This window comes from Rutidosis leptorrhynchoides, chromosome 8 (genome assembly GCF_046630445.1).
Source record: "Rutidosis leptorrhynchoides isolate AG116_Rl617_1_P2 chromosome 8, CSIRO_AGI_Rlap_v1, whole genome shotgun sequence".
Classification (NCBI taxonomy): Eukaryota; Viridiplantae; Streptophyta; class Magnoliopsida; order Asterales; family Asteraceae; genus Rutidosis; species Rutidosis leptorrhynchoides.
Genome location: NC_092340.1, coordinates 293,393,237 through 293,415,039, shown reverse-complemented (window position 1 = coordinate 293,415,039; position 21,803 = coordinate 293,393,237). Strand labels below are relative to the sequence as shown.

Genomic DNA, 21,803 nt, shown 5'->3' with positions numbered 1-21,803 from the left:
CATATCAGTATTATTACTATCATTATTTACTATAAGTACTATTATTTTAAACCTATCACTTTTATTAAAATTAGTATTATCGTTATTATTATAAATATTACAAAGTATCATTATTATTAACACTAGTAATAGAATTATCTTCTAAACGCCATTATTAGTATTGTTACTAATACGATCACTAAAAATTACTATTAAAACTATAATTATTATTAACATTACTAATATCGTTACAAATATTATTTTTCATCATTTTACTAACTGTATTAAAATTATCATTTTTATTATAATTAATAAATTTATTATTAGAAGTATCATTTATATTATTAGTATTACTAAAATTATCATGATATTAAAACTATCCTTTTATTTAAAAATTTTGTTATTATCATTATTAATTTTATGACAAGTGAATAATATACATGTGAGAATATATTTATATTACACATAAGTATGTATTAATAATATTATCAAATTTTATATAAATATTCATAAACAATGAATTAGGTGTTCTTAATATAATATTAATCAGATAAATATATACATAATATATAATTTAAGGATATAAAATATATATATTTGTTCGATTACAATTATGAACATTAATAAGTACACAAATAATATATGTTCGTGAATCCAAGGTCATTCCAACACTTGTTCAATGTCGTCATATGTATTTTTACTACAAAATATAATAGGTGAGTTCATTTGATTCCCTTTTACTCTTTACTTTTTTGGGACTGAGAATACATGCGCTGCTTTTATAACTGCTTTATTAAATGCTTTTGAAATATATTTTGAACTGAGAATACATGAAATGCTTTTATAAATGTTTGACGAGATAGACACAAGTAAAACATTCCTCGAATGAATTATTATGCAGACATAAGTTCTGTGAATTATTATTGAATTAGTTGGACATTATAATTGCCACTAATTGTTGTGAATATTTCCCCTGATTATTATTGCTTGGTAACCTAAGAATTAGAATCAGGTATGGCCCTAATTCACGCGAATCCTAAAGGTAGCTACCGGGTTTAACACCCTCACCCAGAATGTTCACTAGACTGAAGAGCTAGTGGGCGTGGTGTTTAGTACTTCGAAGATTATATGATTATTATACAGACGAGATGTTCTGTTTTGGGGATATTATTTATGCGCATTATATGTTAAGGTCGGTTACCAAACCAAGTTATGAAAGCAATGAAAAGTGAATGTTATGTATCGAGAGAATGATTTTATACACAGGTTATGTGTATGTTATTTTTGTGCACGAGATATGTGTACGGTTACTAAGATTTATGAAAGATGATTTCGTACACGAGAAAGGTGTACTGTATTTAAAAAATATCGCATGTACATTACAGGTGGGTATAGGATTCGGGCCCATTTGTACCATGCAGCATTTAAATCTTGTGGTCTATCAAAATGATGAATTTTATTGTTTTATGATAAACCTATGAACTCACCAACCTTTTGGTTGACACTTGAAAGCATGTTTATTCTCAGGTATGAAAGAAATCTTCCGCTGTGCATTAGCTCATATTAGAGACATTACTTGGAGTCATTCATGACATATTTCAAAATACGTTACATTCGAGTCGTCGAGTTCATCAAGATTATTATTAAGTCAATTATAGATGGATATATTATGAAAGGATATGCATGTCGTCAACTTTCGATGTAAATGAAAGTTTGTCTTTTAAAAAATGAATGCAATATTTGTAAAATGTATCATATGGAGGTCAAGTACCTCGCAATGAAATCAACTATTGTGAATCGTTTATAATGTATATGAACGGGTCCTTTCATAACATTCTTAGATACAAGTCATGATAATCATTTGAGGCAATCTCAGTTTTGTTATAATCCTTTATTTGTAATTAACACATTTTCTAAATCTATATTGGTTGGTCAACATGTCATTGACGACACAAACCCACTTTAATCACAAAGCATGCTAGTATTCAAATTTGTACTTGTTTGTAATTAATTAAGTGTGGTAATGATGTCTTGACAAATTAAGCAAGTAATAACAATTAAGTATGTTGCAAGACATCAAGTTAATCAAGTTTAAACTTATTCATAAACTTAATTTTAGACTTAAGCAAACCTATATGTGTTAATGTGTCATTGTCTTTTAAGTTTACTAGATTATGACATTCCAAATATTATCCAAGTAGCACAAGCATATAATGAAGTAGTCTAAATACTAGTTGGTTGAATCCAACTTGTAACACATAGCAAGCCATGGTTCTTACATACATATATTAAATAACTACATATCATTTAGCACTTAACACATAGTCAAATAATACACTTATACTAATAGCAAGTAGTCAAGTAATATTCATGTAATGACTAGCAAGAGATCATATGTAATCTTAGAATTAAGCACAAAGTGATAACATAGCATTAAACTAAGGCTATGTAAGTTTTACTTGCAAAGTGGCATTTGCAAGATTAATGTATAAGCATACATTAATATCCAACACATGTACAAGGAAAGAGCAACTCTTGGTTGGGACTTTGTGACCATCCTAAGTATGTCTAGATACATTTTAGATGTACATGTTTTCTTATAACACTTATGTGTTATCCTTAATCAAGGCTTAATCGTTATTAAGGTGTCATTAGACATGATTAACCAAGATTAGTGTTCTAGTGACCAACACTCCTTTACGAATGAAGGAGGCAACTATCCTAAGCATGATTGAACAGGTTTCATGAATTATAGATGCCCGGAAGTGGTCAAACATTTTTCTATCAAAATCCGGTCAGTAGGTTTCTGCGGTCGATCCACGGTAAGCCGTGGAGTCGACCGTGCAACCCTGATTTCATAAATCTGGGTGCAAGTCTCCACGATCTGACCTGCAGTCGACCGTGGTTTAGTCGTGTACCATTTTCCAAACATTCAAGCTTTCTTTGTTTTTGGTCTTTTGCTAGAGCAATTATGGATTAGTGAACTTGTTTATATATGTCAAGATGTCTACCATGTGACGACCCGAAAATTTCCGATCAAATTTAAACTTAAATCTAATATGATTTCGACAAGATAAGCAAAGTCTGTAATGTTGAGTCACAAAATTTTTGAACTATATTAATGAGATCATTTGGCCATCGACTGTTCTCGAGGTTTCACGAACAATTAATTGTAAATAGATATGTGTGTATGTATAAATATATATATATATATATATATATATATATATATATATACATTCGAAATATAAATTGAAGTATTATATGTTGATGTATTAAAAATTAATAAAATAAAAATAGGATATTATAATAATAATTATTTAAAATATATCTATATATATAAATAAAGTATATTAAAAATAAATATTAAATGATTGTAATACTCGTTTGATGTTCCGATTGATATTAAGCAAGTTAAATTCAAATTTATGTAAAAATAAAATAAACAATGATACGAAAATGAGTTCTATAAATTTTAGGCTCATTAAAAATATATTTAGGAACTATTGACTGAATTTTAAATTTTTTATTTTATTTTACTTGGGGTTGGGAGTGAATAATTAATGTAATTATTATTTAATAGTTAATGACCAAATTTTATACCAAAATGACTAGAATAAATAAAGATAACTAAAATAAGAATTTGGGATTTTTCTGAGTACGTTTATCCGCCACTGATTAATAACGGAGTACGATACACTCTCCATAGTTAAACTGTCAGTAATAAGAATACATTATTGAGAGGCGGCTAGTTAATGTAACACGTTTATTCTTAGTTGTATATTTAAATCACCCACTTGATACATATAATGCTTTTGTATGATTAACCACACCTTTATCTACTTTCCTGTGTGCTGTTTTGATTTTAACCTAACACACACTCCCACTATCAATGACTTATACAAGTATTATTTCAACTAATCTCTACTTTTATATTTACGTGTGAAAGGAAGCACCAAAGGGAGGGTTTGCATGAAAGAATTGAAACGAAACAACCAAGAAACTTAGCAAACACACTTGCGTTTTACCTTATGTTTCTTTCTTAACGACATCACCTTATAATCACCTCCACTACCACCATTTAACACCACAATAAGCATCGATTGTTACAGTTACACTTCTGTCTTTCGTTGTAAAACACGTCACTCACCACCATTACAAACCCAAAACCATAACCCACAACAATCACCACCTTGATCACCCTAACTGCAGCTGAACCTGCTATCATGTCTGTTTATGTTTGATGACCAGAACAGCCCAACGCCACCAGCTTCGACACCTACAACTTGGCTACCTTTTCTTTTCTGCTCGACAACAACTAACCACCATCAAAACTGATTTTTTTTTTGTGGAACGACTCAAAAACCAAAAGAAACTTGCAACTATCCGTCCTTCTCTTTTCTCTCTCTTAAATTCTGTTTTGTATTTCGAATCACCACACTTCATCATCATGTTAAACTCTCAACACCACTTATTGCTATGCTATTACTTGCTTCTATTACAAGCTATATGTTTCTGCTTCGTTTGTTAAACCACTGCTACTATATGAATGATTCCTTTTCCTGTTTCAATCCGTTTTGTTTCTCTCACACAAATACATACACAGTGTGTATTTCTAATACTATTATGTGCATTATTACTTCTAAGTGGAATGATGATGGAAGAAAGGAACAATTCGTGACCCACTTTTACTTTGAAGCTACCAACTCCATATTTTTCTCTACCAAAATATTAGACAAATAAACCCACTTGTTAGTTCATTTCGTTTAAAATATAGAACTATATTTAATCTGATTGTTGTTGTACATGTTCGAGCATATCAGGGAAACCAAACCCCACCATGTGTCTCCCACTTGTCATTAAAAGAAACCAACACATTACTAGTTTTAAGTTGGGCTGTTGTATTATTTTTTTCATTCAGTCGAGCAGTTGTGGAAACCAAATAGCCCATGAGATTTTATGGGCTGTTATGTTTCAGAAATTAATTGGGCCGTTAATTGCTGTTGGGCCGAAGGTGTCCTTTTGGACTAAGCAAGTTAGGCTTGGAAATTGATTATGTTGGATACGAGGTTGATAAACGCTATCTGCTGTTTCATTTTTTTTTAAATACGAACTATGATGATGGTATAATACTGATAGATATTACGATGATGATGAGGTGACAATGATTAATGATGATACGGTAGTGAAGATTAATGATTATGATTATGAATATGATTATGATTAGGATGGAGTATGATGATAAATGATAGATGATGATGGAAACTTGATGATGATGAGTAGTTATGGGTCTTGAAGAAGAAGAAGTAGTAGCAGGAACAGTTAGGTTAAATAGATTTATATTACAAATTATTTCAGAAAGGCGTGGGCAAAATAATGGTTTCGGAGTATGGTTGTTTAACGGGAGGTCGCAGGTTCGAGCCTAGGCAGTGGCGTTATTTTTTTAAAAAGCCTATTCTTTTGAGGTAGTTATGTTATTATTATTATTATTATTATTATTATTATTATTATTATTATTATTATTATTACTTTCATTATTAGTATTATTAATATTGTTAATTGTTAATATTATTATTATTAAGATTATTATGATTATTATAATTAAGATTGGGACTATAAAAAGATGAATACAATTTTAAGGATATTAAGACTTATATTAACTAAAAAGAATAATGATAAGAGGTGATCTTTGTAAAGTTATAAAGATATTAGTATTAAATTTATAAGATAAAAGTATTATGGTATAATATTAAGATTACGATATAATAAAAGATTATGATATAGAAGATGGTTATGATTATAAAGGTTGATAAAAGGATATTCATTATAACAATTAATCGTCAAATTTAAGATTGTACATGAGAACTCTTAATTTAAATATAAACGTGTAATATGAATAAAAATAATGTAAGGACAACGATAAAAAAAAAATAAGGCAAAACGATGAAGATGATTAATGATAAAATTATTATTATCTTTATATTATTATTATTATTAGTATTATTTTTATTGATATTATTTTTTTATTACTATCATTATTAACATATATCATTAATATAGTTATTATTAACATAATTATTTTTATCAGTGATATTAATTACTATAATTATTATCATTTTCACTAATATTAATATGACTTTAGTATCATTATAATTACTATTATTAACAAACAAATGATATATATATAAAAAAATATACATTTAATACTTATAACATAATCAATATTTTTTATATACAAAATGAATATATGAAACATATATATATTATTAATATAAAAAGGATATAACTAATAAATTTATATATATATTTGTTCGATTTCAATTATGTATATTAATAAATATACAAATGATATAGGTTCGTGAATCCGAGGCCAACCCTGCATTGTTCAGTTGTTCAATGTCGTCATATGTATTTTTACTACAAAATACAGTATTGTGAGTTTCATTTGCTCCCTTTTTAAATGCTTTTGCAATATATATTTTTGGGACTGAGAATACATGCGCTTTTATAAATATTTTACGAAATAGACACAAGTAATCGAAACTACATTATATGGTTGAATGGATCGAAGCCGAATATGCCCCTTTTAGCCTGGTAATCTAAGAATTAGGGAACATCACTAATTTTGAGAATTAGTGCGCCCCTAATTGACGCGAATCCTAAAGATAGATCTATTGGGCCAAACAAGCCCCATTCTGGAATTTGGAATGCTTTAGTACTTCAAAATTTATCATGTCCGATGGGTGTCCCGGAATGATGGGGATATTCTATATGCATATTGTTAATGTCGATTATCAGGTGTTCAATCCATCTAAATGATTATTTTTGTCTCTATGCATGGGACATTTATTTATGAGAAATGGAAATGAAAATATTGTGGTCTATTAAAATTATGGAAATGATCGATTATGATAAACTAATGAACTCACCAACCTTTTGGTTGACACTTTAAAGCATGTTTATTCTCAGGTATTAAAGAAATCTTCCTCTGTGCATTTGCTCATTTTAGAGATATTACTTGGAGTCATTCATGACATATTTCAAAAGACGTTGCATTCGAGTCATTGAGTTCATCAAGATTATTATTAAGTCAATTATAGTTAGATATATTATGAAATGGTATGCATGCCGTCAACTTCCGATGTAATGAAAGTTTGTCTTTTTTTAAAAACGAATGCAATGTTTGTAAAATGTATCATATAGAGGTCAAGTATCTCGCGATGTAATCATCTGTTATTGTATTCGTTCCTATGGATTAGGACGGGTCTTTACATACCATCACCTTTAGCTACGTGCATATGTCATCATCAAAACACTTACTGTTATGGGTTAAGATTAGTATAGTCATTAAGCATAATCTCATGTTAACCCACATTCTCCCCCAACATTCTCCCCCTTTTTGATGATGACAAACACATAAGTGATGGTGGACATTTATCTATAAATATATACAAGTGTACAAAATGTTAAAACCTTAACCGCTTAGCAACGGAAACTTAACCCCCTGGGTCACCTCATTTCACATCTGAACTACAGTCAGAGAGAAGTACACTTTCTCTCTCATACAGTACTTTCTCATTCTAAAACCTTAACCATTTAGCAACAAAATGCTACACGGACCAATTCCAGATTGGTCCAAAGATTTATTGAAGCCACCCCACGGATTTTTCATCCGTGTTCCGGGTTTGCAGGGATTACTTTCTGAGGGCAAACATCAATCGGCAACATATCGCTCAACGCCAGGCTGTTATTGTACTATACTAGTACCTTTCATCCGCTATACTAGAAAATAGTACCAACACCGTAAATCAAACATGAGACACGCAAACTCAATATCGCAGGAAGGGCAGACTTTTGATACACGGTTTTCAACACCACTTGTCGAAATCGAATCAATAACCCTTAAACTCTCTATTTGACATCTTCTCTCATCAATTCATAAGAAGACCAGTTGAAGCTATGCAAAGCTTCAACTTTTTGATCATAACCACCTTAGTACAATATCTGCAGGATTCTCCGTACCAAGAATTTTAGCAACAACTAAAGTACCATCATTTATGAGTTCTCGATCATACCTTAGTTTTATGTGCTTTGTAAGACCATGTAACACCAGGTTCTTCCCTAAATGAATAGCTCTTTGATTATCACAATACAAAATGCAATTTTGTTGAACTCGTCATAGCTACACCATGAAATTCTTCAACCAAATAAGTTCTTTTCTTACTTCAGTGGTGGAAATATACTCGACCTCCATTGTTGACAACATAACACTCTTTTGAAGTTTAGACATGCAAATAATCGTCGTCATTCCAACCGTGAAAACAAAACACGTAGTGCTCTTCACCGAATTGTCACATCCACCCAAATTTGCATCTACGTACCGTCACAAAATGGAATCACTTTTAGTGTATTGCAACCCTATTTTAGAAGTACCTTTCAAGTAGCACAAAAGCCACTTTACTCTTTCCCAATGCTCCTTGCTTGGACTAGACATAAATTGACTCAGAACTCCCACTACATGAGCTATGTCGGGTCTTGTACATACCATCGCATACATAACACTACCCACAGCTGATACATATGAAACTTGAGCCATTTTCTCTTTGTCTCCATCTGTTATAGGTGATTAACTATTTGTCAACTTCAGAGTACTACCTAATGGCATGGATCATGCCTTTGAATCTTCCATGTTGATCCGCTTTAACACTTTCTCGATATATTTGGTTTGAGACAAAGTTAAAGTACCTTCAACCCAATTCCATGTAATACTCATCCTGATTATTTGTATAGTGGCCCCGAAGTCTTTCATCTCGAAATCAAGAGATAATTGTCTCTTCAACTTGTTGATCACCAACCTATCCGATCATGCAATCAACATGTCATCAACATAAAGTAACGATATAACATAGGACTTGAATTTATTCAAGTAACAAACACACAAGATAACTACTCGTTAATCATGACAATTCTAAGCAAAAGGATAATGAAACTAAACATTGTAAAATAAAATAGAATAAAAGGATAGATTTAACCGTTGATTAATAGCGAGCTTCGAGTATTACAAAAGGTTGATAAGTTCCGAAGCACCGTGCTCCTTACAATATTCTTTCCTTAACTCTAGATATTTATCACTAATCTAGTGATTTTTTTTTTAATCTAGAAGTAAGCTACTAAAAATATTAATTATAGTATATTTAGTGAGATTGGATGGAAATGTGTTTTGAAAGTGGTGGAAATGATGAGTATTTATGGTGCTGAAAGTCTTCATAATTGCACTTCAGGTCCCTCCAGCTATTTGCAGTCCGACAGGGTCGGTATCCTGAAGCTTGTACATCTTTCGGGCTGAAAACATACTAAAAAATGCAATCTTGAAAAATACCCCTTGGAATCGGACATTTCTTTCTCGGTACTGACATTTAAAAGTGCCGGTTTTGGACTCCTTCTCGGTACCAAGACCTTGAGGCCTCGGTTTACTCAGACACCCTCAGTCCCGACACTCTCCAAGGTGTTGGTCCCGAGCCTTTTAATTGCTCCATCGACCGGTACCTAGGTGCCGGTCCCGACACCTTTTAGAAGTGTCGGTCTCGGTACACTGTGTGGTGAATACCGGTCGGTCTTCGTCTGCGACTAGGGTGTGTTTCGTGACCGTTCACTGTTTTTTCTCTGGTTCTTCGTTATAAGTCCCTTTTTTCCGATTCTTACGCCATTGGGTTCGTTATTCCGATATCTACAAAAAAAGCCAATAATAGGTCATTTTTGGGCTTTTTATTCGATAAAGTATTTTAAATGGGTCGTATAACGCGGGTAAAGACGTGTCTTTAATGGCGTTATCATATATGTCGATCTTTGTGTTAGTTTAGTCTTTGATCGTTAGCTTGCTTTTGTGGCACGTGGTTTGTTGGTGATAGTTGGTTTGGTTTGTTTGTTTTGTTGTATCAGATGTTTTGTTTTTTCTTGTCTCTAGAATGTTGTGTTTTCGTTCAAAGCTAGTTTAGTCTTGTTTTGTTGTGGTAGGCTCAATATCACTTGTATTTGTTTGGGTCATTTCATCAATTGTTGAAAGATTCCTTTATATATAAGTTCTTCATTTTTTACAAAAAAAAAAAAAAAAAAATACAAATGTTAAATGGGTTATCAAGCTTCTAAAGCAAGTACGAGAAGCTAGGGAACTTGATGTTGAAAAATTTCGTTTGGTGGAGGTAAAACTCAAAAGAAAACAATTCCAAAAACAAGAAGAAAGTACATGAATGCGGTATTTCTAGTTGAATTCTCTTGTTGGCTATCTTCTATTCCGTTTATTCAAATAAAGGTGTTCATGTCGGCAAGTGCTATCGAAAAAAGCCCTAAATCTTGTAGTGAACATTACTTCGTGATGCCTAATTAACCTTGGAACAATTGGTTTTCGCAGCCGTTGTAATCTGGTGTAATATGTTTTTCTTTCCTCTAGTTGCTTGCTAAAGGACTAATAAAACTTGACTTGCCCTTCAAAAAAAGTTAACCTCCTAAATACCGTGAATCGAACACGATACTACTTACGAGATCTGTCACCCTCTTCCAAACCTTTCATGAGGATACCGAATTTTTCCAATTCGTTACTAAATTTCTTCTTCCTTAGTCCACTTTCAAAAATCTAACTGTTTTTCCAACGTTTGGGATTACTTGAGGATAATATTGATATGCCATATGTACTACAAATTAAGAAGGCAAAAGCATTTTCCCTTGCTTTAGAAACAATTAAATACTGAAAGCAAAACCAAAGGCCTCTTAGTCTAGCGGTATGAGAGTAACCCTTCAACCAAGAGGTTGTGGGTTCAAGCCTCACTTGAGACAGTGAGTTGTAAATATTCGTGAATTTGTGTATAGATTGTAGGTTTGCCTTTCAAAAAAAAAAAAAAAAAAAAAAAATACTGAAAGCAAATATATAAAATAATGCAATTAACAAACATGATATACTAAACCTATCCCATACGGATTGTAGGTTGGGCATGTTTCATTTGGTTTGTTTAGGTGTTGCGATTTCCGTAATTGGTTTCATTTTAGGTTTGTTGTTTTGTTTAGTACAGTAGTTTTGTTCTCCGTTGGTTATGTGGTTGGCTTTTTGCGTTGGTTGGGCTTGATCTTAGTTAACTCGAAGAGATTGCTTTATATTCTCGAGCCTTTTCGTTTTGTCTTTTTGTTTGTAATCAGTTTTTTAGGTCCTTCATCAAATGAAGGTCCTAATATTTATACAATAATCGTTATTTTTGGAAAAAAAAAAATAAAAAATTGAACCACGTAGGATCATCTCACTACGCATATGAACATATGCAATTTCAGTTTCAAGGATTAGTGTGTGTATTGTATAAGTTAAATTCATTTTTGGAGTTGAACACTAAAATATACTAGCTTTATTAGTATGTTGCTTTTCTTTTTGCTTTAATTGGTAAGCATCAAAGTTGTCTGATTCTTTGTAATGGGTAACCAATAAATATATTATATATGTGTGTTTAAGAACCTTTCCTTACTTTATCTACATATTTGGATTAGCTTAATATATCTTTTGGCAGATTTTTCATAATTCACAAATATCAATCTAGAAGGTTTATAACTTTGTGTACTTTACTTGTTTGATTCTTAACAGATTTAGCAGGCTTAGAATTTTTGTTATTAAATTTTCTGTTCACAGCTGTAGTACTAACACGATTTAAAAGTGGGCGGATCCTTCCTAGAACAGTTACGTTTAACTGGGCTTAAACACATTCATTCACTTACAATCAGGTTATTAGTATTTATTTAGGTGAAGGGGTTGCAATCATCAAGACCATATATAATGATTAGTTCATTGTTGTTTGTTCTACTGATTCTTGGAGCCTTGTCAACTGTAAATTCGAAAACAAATATAATAAACATTGGTTCCATTTTTGATCAGCAAAGCATCACCGGAAAAGTTTCGACCATTGCCATGAATGCTGCTGTAAACGATGTCAATTCGGATCCTAAAATTCTACCCGGAAGACGGTTGAGTCTTTCCGTTAATGATGCAAGCTTTACGGGTCACTTCAGCATTGTTAGTGGTAATTTAATTTAATCACTCAATCTATCTTATAATTTATGGTTTCGTATTTATATATCTACAGTCTACACACTAATATTTCTAAAAAATACTAATAATGTACTCCAATTATGCAAAAGGCTAGGGGGATTTTTTTTTTTTTTTTTTTCCTTTGGAAGGAAATAGTTTGACCAGAAAAGTCAAAAAGTTGATATTGTTTTTCATAGTTCTTAACAAATGAATTCAAAAATAAAATACAAAAATCTTTTAGCGGCGACATTGTCTTGGCCATAGATAAGTTTGACCATATAAGTCAAAAGGGTTGATTTTTTGTGGTTTAGTGTGTAGGTATCATATAAGTTTCTTAAAACTAACTAGTGATAGAGGCAAGCTTCCAAGTGATATTATGCATACATTAGTTTCTTTTAGTTTCTGATGTGATAAGTTAAAAGTCGTTTTTCTCGTAGTGGATATCATATATGAGGGAGGTTAGAAACAACTTAGAATCATTAATATATATGATATATTATTGATTTTTACGGAGTAATCATTTTTGTCAGCAATGAGGTACGTGAAGATCCCTACAGTTGCTATTATCAGTCCACAAAGTACTCTGTCGGCCCGGGTGCTTTCTCTTTATGGGAATGAACTGCACGTCCCAATCTTGTCGTTTGCTGCTCTAGACCCCGCACTTTCGCCTCTCCAATACCAGTATTTTCTTCAAACGGCCCCAAATGATCATTATCAGATGACTGCAATAGCTTCAATGGTAAGCTATTTCCGTTACAGAGAAGTATCTGCAATCTTTACTGACGATGATCAATTTCGTAACGGTATAAATGTGTTAAGTAACGAGCTTTTAAAGAAAAGATCTAAGCTTTTAGGTAAAGCACCACTTCCACCCCATTTAATAGTAACTGAAGAGATGATTAAGGAAAGATTACTTAAGCTAATGTTAATGGAACCTCGTGTCATTATTGTACACACTTATAGTGAAATTGGTCTTAAGATATTTGAAATTGCAGAGAGTCTTGATATGATGAAAAAAGGGTATGTATGGATTGCTACTACTTGGTTATCAGCTTATTTGGATAGTCGACTCATTACTAATCTTAACGATATTGATTATCTTTATGGTGTTCTCACGCTTCGTCTGCACACTCCAGATTCGTACAGAAAAAAATCTTTTTTAAAACGATGGAAGAATATGAGTAATGGCACCATTGGACCGAATACATACGCTTTATATGCATATGATTCCATCTGGGTCATTGCATATGCTATCGACAAGTTTCTAAAAACAGGTGGCGAGATTTCGTTCTCCAAAGATGTGAGGTTAACTAAAATAATGGGATCGACACGCTTGAATTTTAAGCCCCTTAGCATTTTCGAAGGGGGAGAGCATTTCCTTAACAACATATTAGCAACAAATATGACGGGGTTGACGGGCCCCGTGTCATTTAGATCAGACAGATCATTGGTCAACCCTTGTTACGATATCATTAACATTTTGCCAACACAAGCCCGATTAATTGGATATTGGTGTAACAACTCTGGGCTATCGGTTAGCACTCCCGAGGCTACTTCGTTTAATGTGATACCATCTAACGAATACTTGGCAAATGTAGTTGTTAGAAATAAAAAGACAGCAAGATTAACTTTTACAAAAAGGGAAACATACCTTTATTTTTTCCATGATATTGTCATATAGCCGTTAGGCTATTCTCTGTATAAGTTCAGCTTTCATCTTCCAAATGTGAAACTCAATTAAGTGAAAATATTCAATACTCAAGCAAAATACAATTACAATTCTTATTTTAACATGGCATCAGAGCTTGTGTTGATGATCTAAATCATTCAATCACAGCAATTTAAATCATTTGCCTATTTTTTTTCGTTTGAGTGGTTATCATGGCAGAACATGACAGCCAAACTCAACTCATTACAGAATTAACTAGCCAATTGGCTAGAATTCTCCAAACCAACAATGAAAATCAATCACAAAGGCATCCTGATTCTTTAAAAATCAGTGTTACCCTTAACAACTCAAATTATTCATTATGGTCTCGTATGATCAAGGTTGCCATCGGAGGTAAATCCGAGGCCCTCCTCAATCATTTAACCGAAGATCCACCATCAACCAACAACCAGAAGTGGAACCAGGAAGACTTGGTGGTATTTTCATGGATCATTCAAAATATAGAGCCACAAATTGCAAGCAATCTGACCCAGTTCCCTACAGCAAAAACCTTATGGAATGCCCTCATTACAACCTACAGTTCTGGTAAAGACAAACTCCAAACCTTTGATTTACATGTTAAAGCTAATAATATCAGGCAAGATGGTAAATCAACCGAAGAACTGTGGTTGAAATTGCAAGGAATCTGGGGTGAAATCGACACAAGGGATCCAAATCCCATGGAACATCCGAATGATATTGTCAAATATAACAACATCAGGTCAGAACAAAAACTTTTCCAGTTTTTAAATTCTTTAGATCATAAACATGACAATATCAAACGTGAGTTATTAAGAACCGATCCATTACCCACTGTCGAAGGAGCTTATGCTGCAATTCGAAAAGAAAATGCACACCAATTTATATTTAATAATAAAACGGATGCCTTTACCCAATCTGGCATAGCCACTGGTCTGGTAGCACCGGCATCAAAATCCAATGATTTCGACGGCCATGGTTTGCTATCAAGAAATCAACAGCGCCGGTCAGACTCCACGTCATCATCCCGAGATAAAGACAACCTTGAATGTACAAAGTGTGGTATGAAACGACATACCAGAGAACAATGCTTCAAGGTTATTGGATACCCCGATTGGTGGGCTGATAAACACAGAAAGGGAAAAGCCTCGATGGTAACGACGGCCACAACCAAGGGAAAACAGGAGGATAACGAAACCTGCACCACCACTCAAGGTGGTTTCGGTTTATTCACAGCCGAGCCACCATCATCATCATCATCATCCGGTGAAGGTAACAGGGGATTGGGATTAGGGATTAAATCCCCAAAAATCATACCCGACAAATTGAATAAAGTGGGTGGGGATAAATATGTCGATGAGTATGATGGGTTAGGAGTGTCGGTCACCAACTCAACACCCACCACCGAATTTAATTCCCCAAATTGTTTTATTGACACAAATAGTCCCTGTAATAATATAGTTGGTAATAAACAAATAAAACCTTTTTTCAATAAAACTAAAGATTTTAAAATTAAAAATAACGTTTCGTCAATTAATATTGTTTCAAATAAAACAAAAAGTAATGAGTGGATTATCGATTGTGGTGCCACCGATACTATGACTTTTAATAAAAATGATATTATTATAAATACGAAACCAAACAAAACCAAAATTAAAACCGCTAATGGCGGTATTATACAAGTCAAGGGCGGGGGAACAGTTGAAATCTCACCAAATTTAAAATTAAAAAACTGCCTTTATGTTCCCGATCTCTCCCATAAATTACTGTCTGTTAGTCACGTGACAAAAGAACTTAATTGTACCGTCTTATTACACCCTACATTCTGTATCTTACAGGACATCAGAACGGGGGAGATAGTTGGGCGTGGTACTGAACGGGATGGTCTATACTATGTGGATGAGGTCACTCAAGATTGTAGGATCATGCTAGCTCACGGGACTCCCGACAGACAAGCATGGTTGTGGCATAGACGTCTTGGTCATCCGTCTGCTGGATATTTACGCATTTTATTTCCTAATTTATTTTCTTCAAATAAAAGTATTGAGTGTGAAACTTGTATTTTGGCCAAAAGCCATCAAAACTCGTTTAAAACTAGTAATACAAAGACCGAACGTCCTTTTGCTTTAGTTCACTCCGATGTATGGGGACCCGCAAGGGTTAATGGGGGACACAATTTTCGATATTTTCTTTTATTTATTGATGATTGTACTCGTATGACTTGGACATATTTTTTAACTAACAAATCCGAAGTATTTGATAAATTTACTATTTTTTCAAACATGATTCAAACACAATTCCAAAGTAAAATACAAGTTTTAAGATCCGATAATGGTGGTGAATTTGTCAACAGTCAAATGCAACTCTTTTGTGAAGAAAGGGGTATTATTCATCAAACCACGTGTCCACACACACCTCAACAAAATGGGGTGGCTGAAAGAAAAAATCGTATTTTACTAGAAATAACCCGTGCTTTAATGATTGAATCTAATGTTCCAAGATCTTTTTGGCCTGAAGCTCTTGCCACTGCAACTTATCTTGTAAATAGACTCCCAACTAGAGCTTTAGAACTTAAGAACCCTCTTGAGGCCTTGACTAAATTTTATAAACCGCCATCTAATCTCACCCTAAGACCTCGAATATTTGGGTGCACGGTGTTTGTTCACATTCCTAAAATCGAACGAACCAAATTAGATGCGTGTGCTGAAAAATGTGTTTTTGTGGGATACGGGGTAAATCAAAAGGGGTATAGATGCTATAGTCCAAAAAGGAAACACATGTACACTACAATGAATTGTGATTTTTTGGAAACTGAATACTTCTATACCCAACACACAAGTCAGGGGGAGACAGACTTTGGTGACGCTGTGAGTTGGCTAGATATTCCATCATCTGAAGAAGTGACTCATCATACCACTCCACAAAGTCCTCCTCCAATCAGTACTACGGTTAATGATCTTCCCGACCATACAGAGGTAAATACCGAATCTCCTGATATTACTAATCATGAAAATTTAGAGGAGATTTTACAGGAAAATAGCGATCAAGTATATCCTGAAAATGAAACACAACAACAAGAACCGGAACGATATGTTCTTCCTCCAAGAATCAACCGAGGAATTCCTCCCAGGAGATACTCTCCTGAGAGAACTGTATCAAAATCAAGATATCCAATGGCAAATATTGCTAGAGGAAATCTATCAAAAGAAGCAACAAAGTTCACTTCCGCATTATACTCTGAAGAAATTCCAACAACGGTTGAACAAGCTCTAAAATCAACATACTGGAGGAAAGCAATGGAAGATGAAATGGAGGCTCTCAAGGTAAATAATACTTGGAAAAAATGTGTTCTTCCAGAATCAAAGAAACCAGTAGGATGTAGATGGGTATTCACAATCAAACACAAAGCCGATGGATCTGTCGAAAGATATAAAGCACGGCTTGTTGCCAAAGGGTACACTCAAACCTATGGCGTTGATTACTCAGAAACTTTCTCACCGGTTGCAAAAATTGATACTATTAGAATTCTTTTCTCCGTTGCCGCAAACAAAGACTGGCCACTTCACCAATTTGATGTTAAAAATGCTTTCCTACATGGAGAACTCAAAGAAGAAGTCTATATGGAAGGTCCTCCCGGTTTCACATCAGAATTCAAAGAAAGGGAAGTTTGTCATCTTAAAAAATCTCTTTATGGTTTAAAACAATCCCCTCGGGCTTGGTTTGGGCGTTTTACTATTGCTATGAAAAATTACGGTTTTAAACAAAGTAATTCCGACCATACTTTATTTTTAAAAAAAAGAGGAAACCTTATCACGTGTCTCATTATTTATGTTGACGACATGATTATCACAGGAAATGATCAAGAGGAAATTACAAACTTAAAAGCTAACCTTTTTAAAGAATTTGAAATGAAAGATCTCGGAGGTCTTAAATACTTTCTGGGAATCGAAGTTTTACGTTCAAAAAGGGGAATTTTTATATGTCAAAAGAAATATATACTTGATCTTCTTGCAGAAACAGGAATGGTCGACTGCAAACCCGCGGATACTCCTATGATTCCAAACCTCAGGTTATATATAGAGGATGATGCCAAAGCAGCAGATCGAATTCAATACCAAAGGATCGTGGGAAAACTTATCTACCTAGCTCACACTCGTCCAGATATATCACATGCTGTTGGAGTTGTTAGTCAATTCATGCATCAACCACAACAACACCATATGGATGCAGTATGGAGGATTATCAAATATCTAAAAGGCACTGCAGAAGATGGAGTCCTGTTCGAGAAAAACAATCATCTAGAAGCACAAATATTCACCGATGCGGGTTACGGAGGAGAAAAGGGAGATAGAAAATCAACATCCGGATACTTTGCCTTTGTTGGAGGGAATTTGGTTACTTGGAGAAGCAAGAAACAAAAGGTTGTTGCCCTGTCTAGTGCTGAAGCTGAATTTCGGGGAATTTCACGAGGTGTAACCGAGGCTTTATGGATCAAGAAACTTTTGACGGAAATTGGTTTTCCTCCTAATACCTCGATCAAGATCATGTGTGACAACGAAGCGGCAATTGCAATTTCAGAAAATCCAGTTCAACACGATCGAACCAAACATATAGAAATTGACAGACACTTCATTAAAGAAAAATTAGAAGCCGAAATCATATCTTTACCTCACGTCCGATCAGAAGACCAACTAGCAGATATCTTAACCAAGTCCGTCAACGGAAGACTTTTCAAAGGAATACTCTCCAAGTTGAACATCGGAAACCCCACTATTCAACTTGCAGGGGAGTGTTAGAAATAAAAAGACAGCAAGATTAACTTTTACAAAAAGGGAAACATACCTTTATTTTTTCCATGATATTGTCATATAGCCGTTAGGCTATTCTCTGTATAAGTTCAGCTTTCATCTTCCAAATGTGAAACTCAATTAAGTGAAAATATTCAATACTCAAGCAAAATACAATTACAATTCTTATTTTAACAGTAGTATGGCCCGGAAACGCAAAAGATAAACCTCGTGGATGGGAATTTTCCAACAACGGTAGACCTTTAAGGATTGGGGTCCCATTAAGAACAACTTTTAAGGAACTAGTTATGCAAGTCAACGGTTCGAAAAAAGTTGGTGGTTTTACCATAGATGTCTTTCTTGCTGCCGTAAAATTGCTTAAATATCGACTTCCTTACGAGTTCATCTTGTATGGAGATGGTCGTAGGAATCCAAACTACTCAGATCTTGTAAACAAGATTGCATCTAATGTGAGTAATTAAAGATTATGTATAGCTAATATGTATGATTATTATAGTAAGTATTTTTCGTCTAGCTAATTATATGTTTCTCACAGGTGTTCGATGCAGTTGTTGGTGATATTACAATAGTAACTAACCGAACAAAGGTTGTGGATTTCACACAACCGTACATAGAGTCAGGTTTGGTTGTAGTTGTTCTTATACATAAACCACACTCGAGTTCTTGGGCTTACTTGCAACCGTTTAGTCTGCAAATGTGGGTTGTCATTGCTCTTCTCTTCATCTTTGTTGGAGTAGTCGTGTGGTTATTGGAACATAGACACAATGATGAATTTAGGGGCCCACCTAAGCGACAACTGGTCACAATAATGTGGTGAGCATTAAATCAAGGCACCTTCTATATGCTTTTAGTTTGTCTTCGATCTATATTAGACAAGTTAGGTTACATTAACGGACCCTAAGCCTACAATCGAACTTGGGTCTAACCTAACCTAATTTGTCTAATACGATCATGATCACTTGATAAATGATTTACCTATAGATTTTTTGCAGGTTCACCTTCTCAACTATGTTTTTTGCACATAGTAAGCATTAAACCTCTAAACTTTTAAGTTTTTGTTTCTATTATTTAACAATCAAACGATTCAATTAGTCATTATGATGAATTTGTCAGGAGAAAACACTATAAGTACCCTCGGTCGTATGGTTGTATTCATCTGGCTTTTCGTAGTTCTAATTGTTAACTCAAGCTACACTGCAAGCCTGACATCAATTTTAACGGTGCAACAACTACAATCTCCAATCAGCGGGATCGAATCACTGATAATGGGAAATGAACTTATAGGATATCCCATTGGATCGTATATCGAGAGTTATTTGGTGAAAGAACTCAATGTACCGGCATCAAGACTTGTTGCACTCAACAGTTTAGAGTATGCTGAGAAACTATTGTCGGGAACCGTTGCAGCCATTGTTACAGAAAGGCCCTATGTGGATCTTTTCCTTTCAAACCACTGCCAATTTCAAGTTGTTGGCCAACAATTCACAAAAAGTGGTTTTGGATTTGTACGTGTGTATCTTTTATTATTATTATTATTATTATTATTATTATTATTATTATTATTATTATTATTATTATTATTATTATTATTATTATTATTATTATTATTATTATTATTATTATTATTATTATTATTATTATTATTATTATTATTATTATTATTATTATTATTATTATTATTATTATTATTATTATTACTATTATTATTACTACTACTATTATTACTACTACTATTATTACTACTACTACTATTATTATTATTATTATTATTATTATTATTATTATTATTATTATTATTATTATTATTATTATTATTTTATTTTATTTTTTTAGAATTTGTATGGGTTTCTGACTACTACTATTATTATTACTATTATTATTATTATTATTACTATTATTATTATTATTATTATTATTATTATTATTATTATTATTATTATTATTATTATTACTACTATTATTACTACTATTATTATTACTACTACTATTATTACTATTATTATTATTATTATTATTATTATTATTATTATTATTATTATTATTTTATTTTTTTAGAATTTGTATGGGTTTCTGACTCGCTTTGCGAGCCGACTAATCTCAGAGCGACTACTCGCTTTGAGAGCAGCCCATAGTCATAGCGGATGAAGCTCTGAGGCCACGATAAGTTTATGTTGCTTTAGCGGATTCGAACTTGAGACCTCCCGGAGCTTTAATCCTAGCTAACAGACAAATTAATTTTTCGTAGGTTTTATGAAGAAACTAATTATTAGAGTCTTATAATTAATTAGCAAGCATATATATTTGAAAGTACAAGAGCATGGAGTTGTGTATGTTTATTGGTGTCCAAGAAATAATGGAGTATAAATAATGTGATTATTTCAGGCATTTCCTAAGGACTCACCATTGGCGGTTGACATATCGACTGCCATACTAAAGTTAGCAGAAACTGGAGAGCTTCAAAAGATTCATGACCGTTGGCTCAACAAACAAGCGTGTGGCCCACAAAGCTCATCCATTGTATCCGATAAGCTTCAAATACAACACTTTTGGGGGTTGTTTCTCATTTTTGGATTAGTTTGTGTTGTTGCTCTATTTATACACTTGTGTAAGACAGTTTACGAATTCAGAAGAGACCATCCCAGAATTCAAAGGTCAATACAAAAAGGGCATCGTTCGATGCCCTTGCAAAGGTTTATGAGGTTTATGGATCAGAAACAAGTGGCACAAAACATGTCAAAGAGAAAGAGGATGACTTCTGGTATGAATGATGAAAGGGAAGTATAAATTTAAATAACTTGGTGTACATAAATAATTATCTCAATTAACTACAAAATGCTAATGTACTAATTTTTATTTGACTTAGCATGCATGATGCGTCTGCCAAGACAAATCAGTCACACATGGCCATGGTTCTATATAATATAGCTAGTGTATTAACGTGTGCGATATTAATGATAATGAGCGTTTTTATCAAGATCCGAGATGTGAAAAGCCCTTTAGATGGTACAGTTTATAGAGACTGATTTTGGTGTCAATAGGTTACATCATGTGAGAAATACCCAAGCTTTACGATTCAATATTCATAGTTTTGATAAACGCAAAAATTGAACCATAGACAATTGAAAATGATGTTGGCTATTGCTGATGTACTTTGATCGTCTCTAATTCAAATGGCGGTGTACAATCAAATAAAAGATCAAAGATCTTCATTGAAGCTGATAAGAGTCTGGTAGATATTCGCTCTATGTTTGTGTGACTTACAAAAATG

General features: G+C 33.3%; 1 protein-coding gene across 1 annotated transcript; it reads left to right on the top strand.

Moving 5' to 3' along the window:
- Positions 1-11,788: 11,788 nt before the first annotated feature.
- On the top strand, positions 11,789-21,492 carry LOC139864316 (glutamate receptor 3.1-like). Its single transcript, XM_071852894.1, has 8 exons — positions 11,789-12,032; positions 12,571-13,604; positions 14,969-14,999; positions 18,713-18,984; positions 19,071-19,348; positions 19,528-19,559; positions 19,649-20,040; positions 20,918-21,492. Exons 1-8 carry the CDS (start codon positions 11,789-11,791, stop codon positions 21,317-21,319), a joined length of 2,685 nt encoding a protein of 894 aa, XP_071708995.1. The 3' UTR covers positions 21,320-21,492.
- Positions 21,493-21,803: the final 311 nt, after the last annotated feature.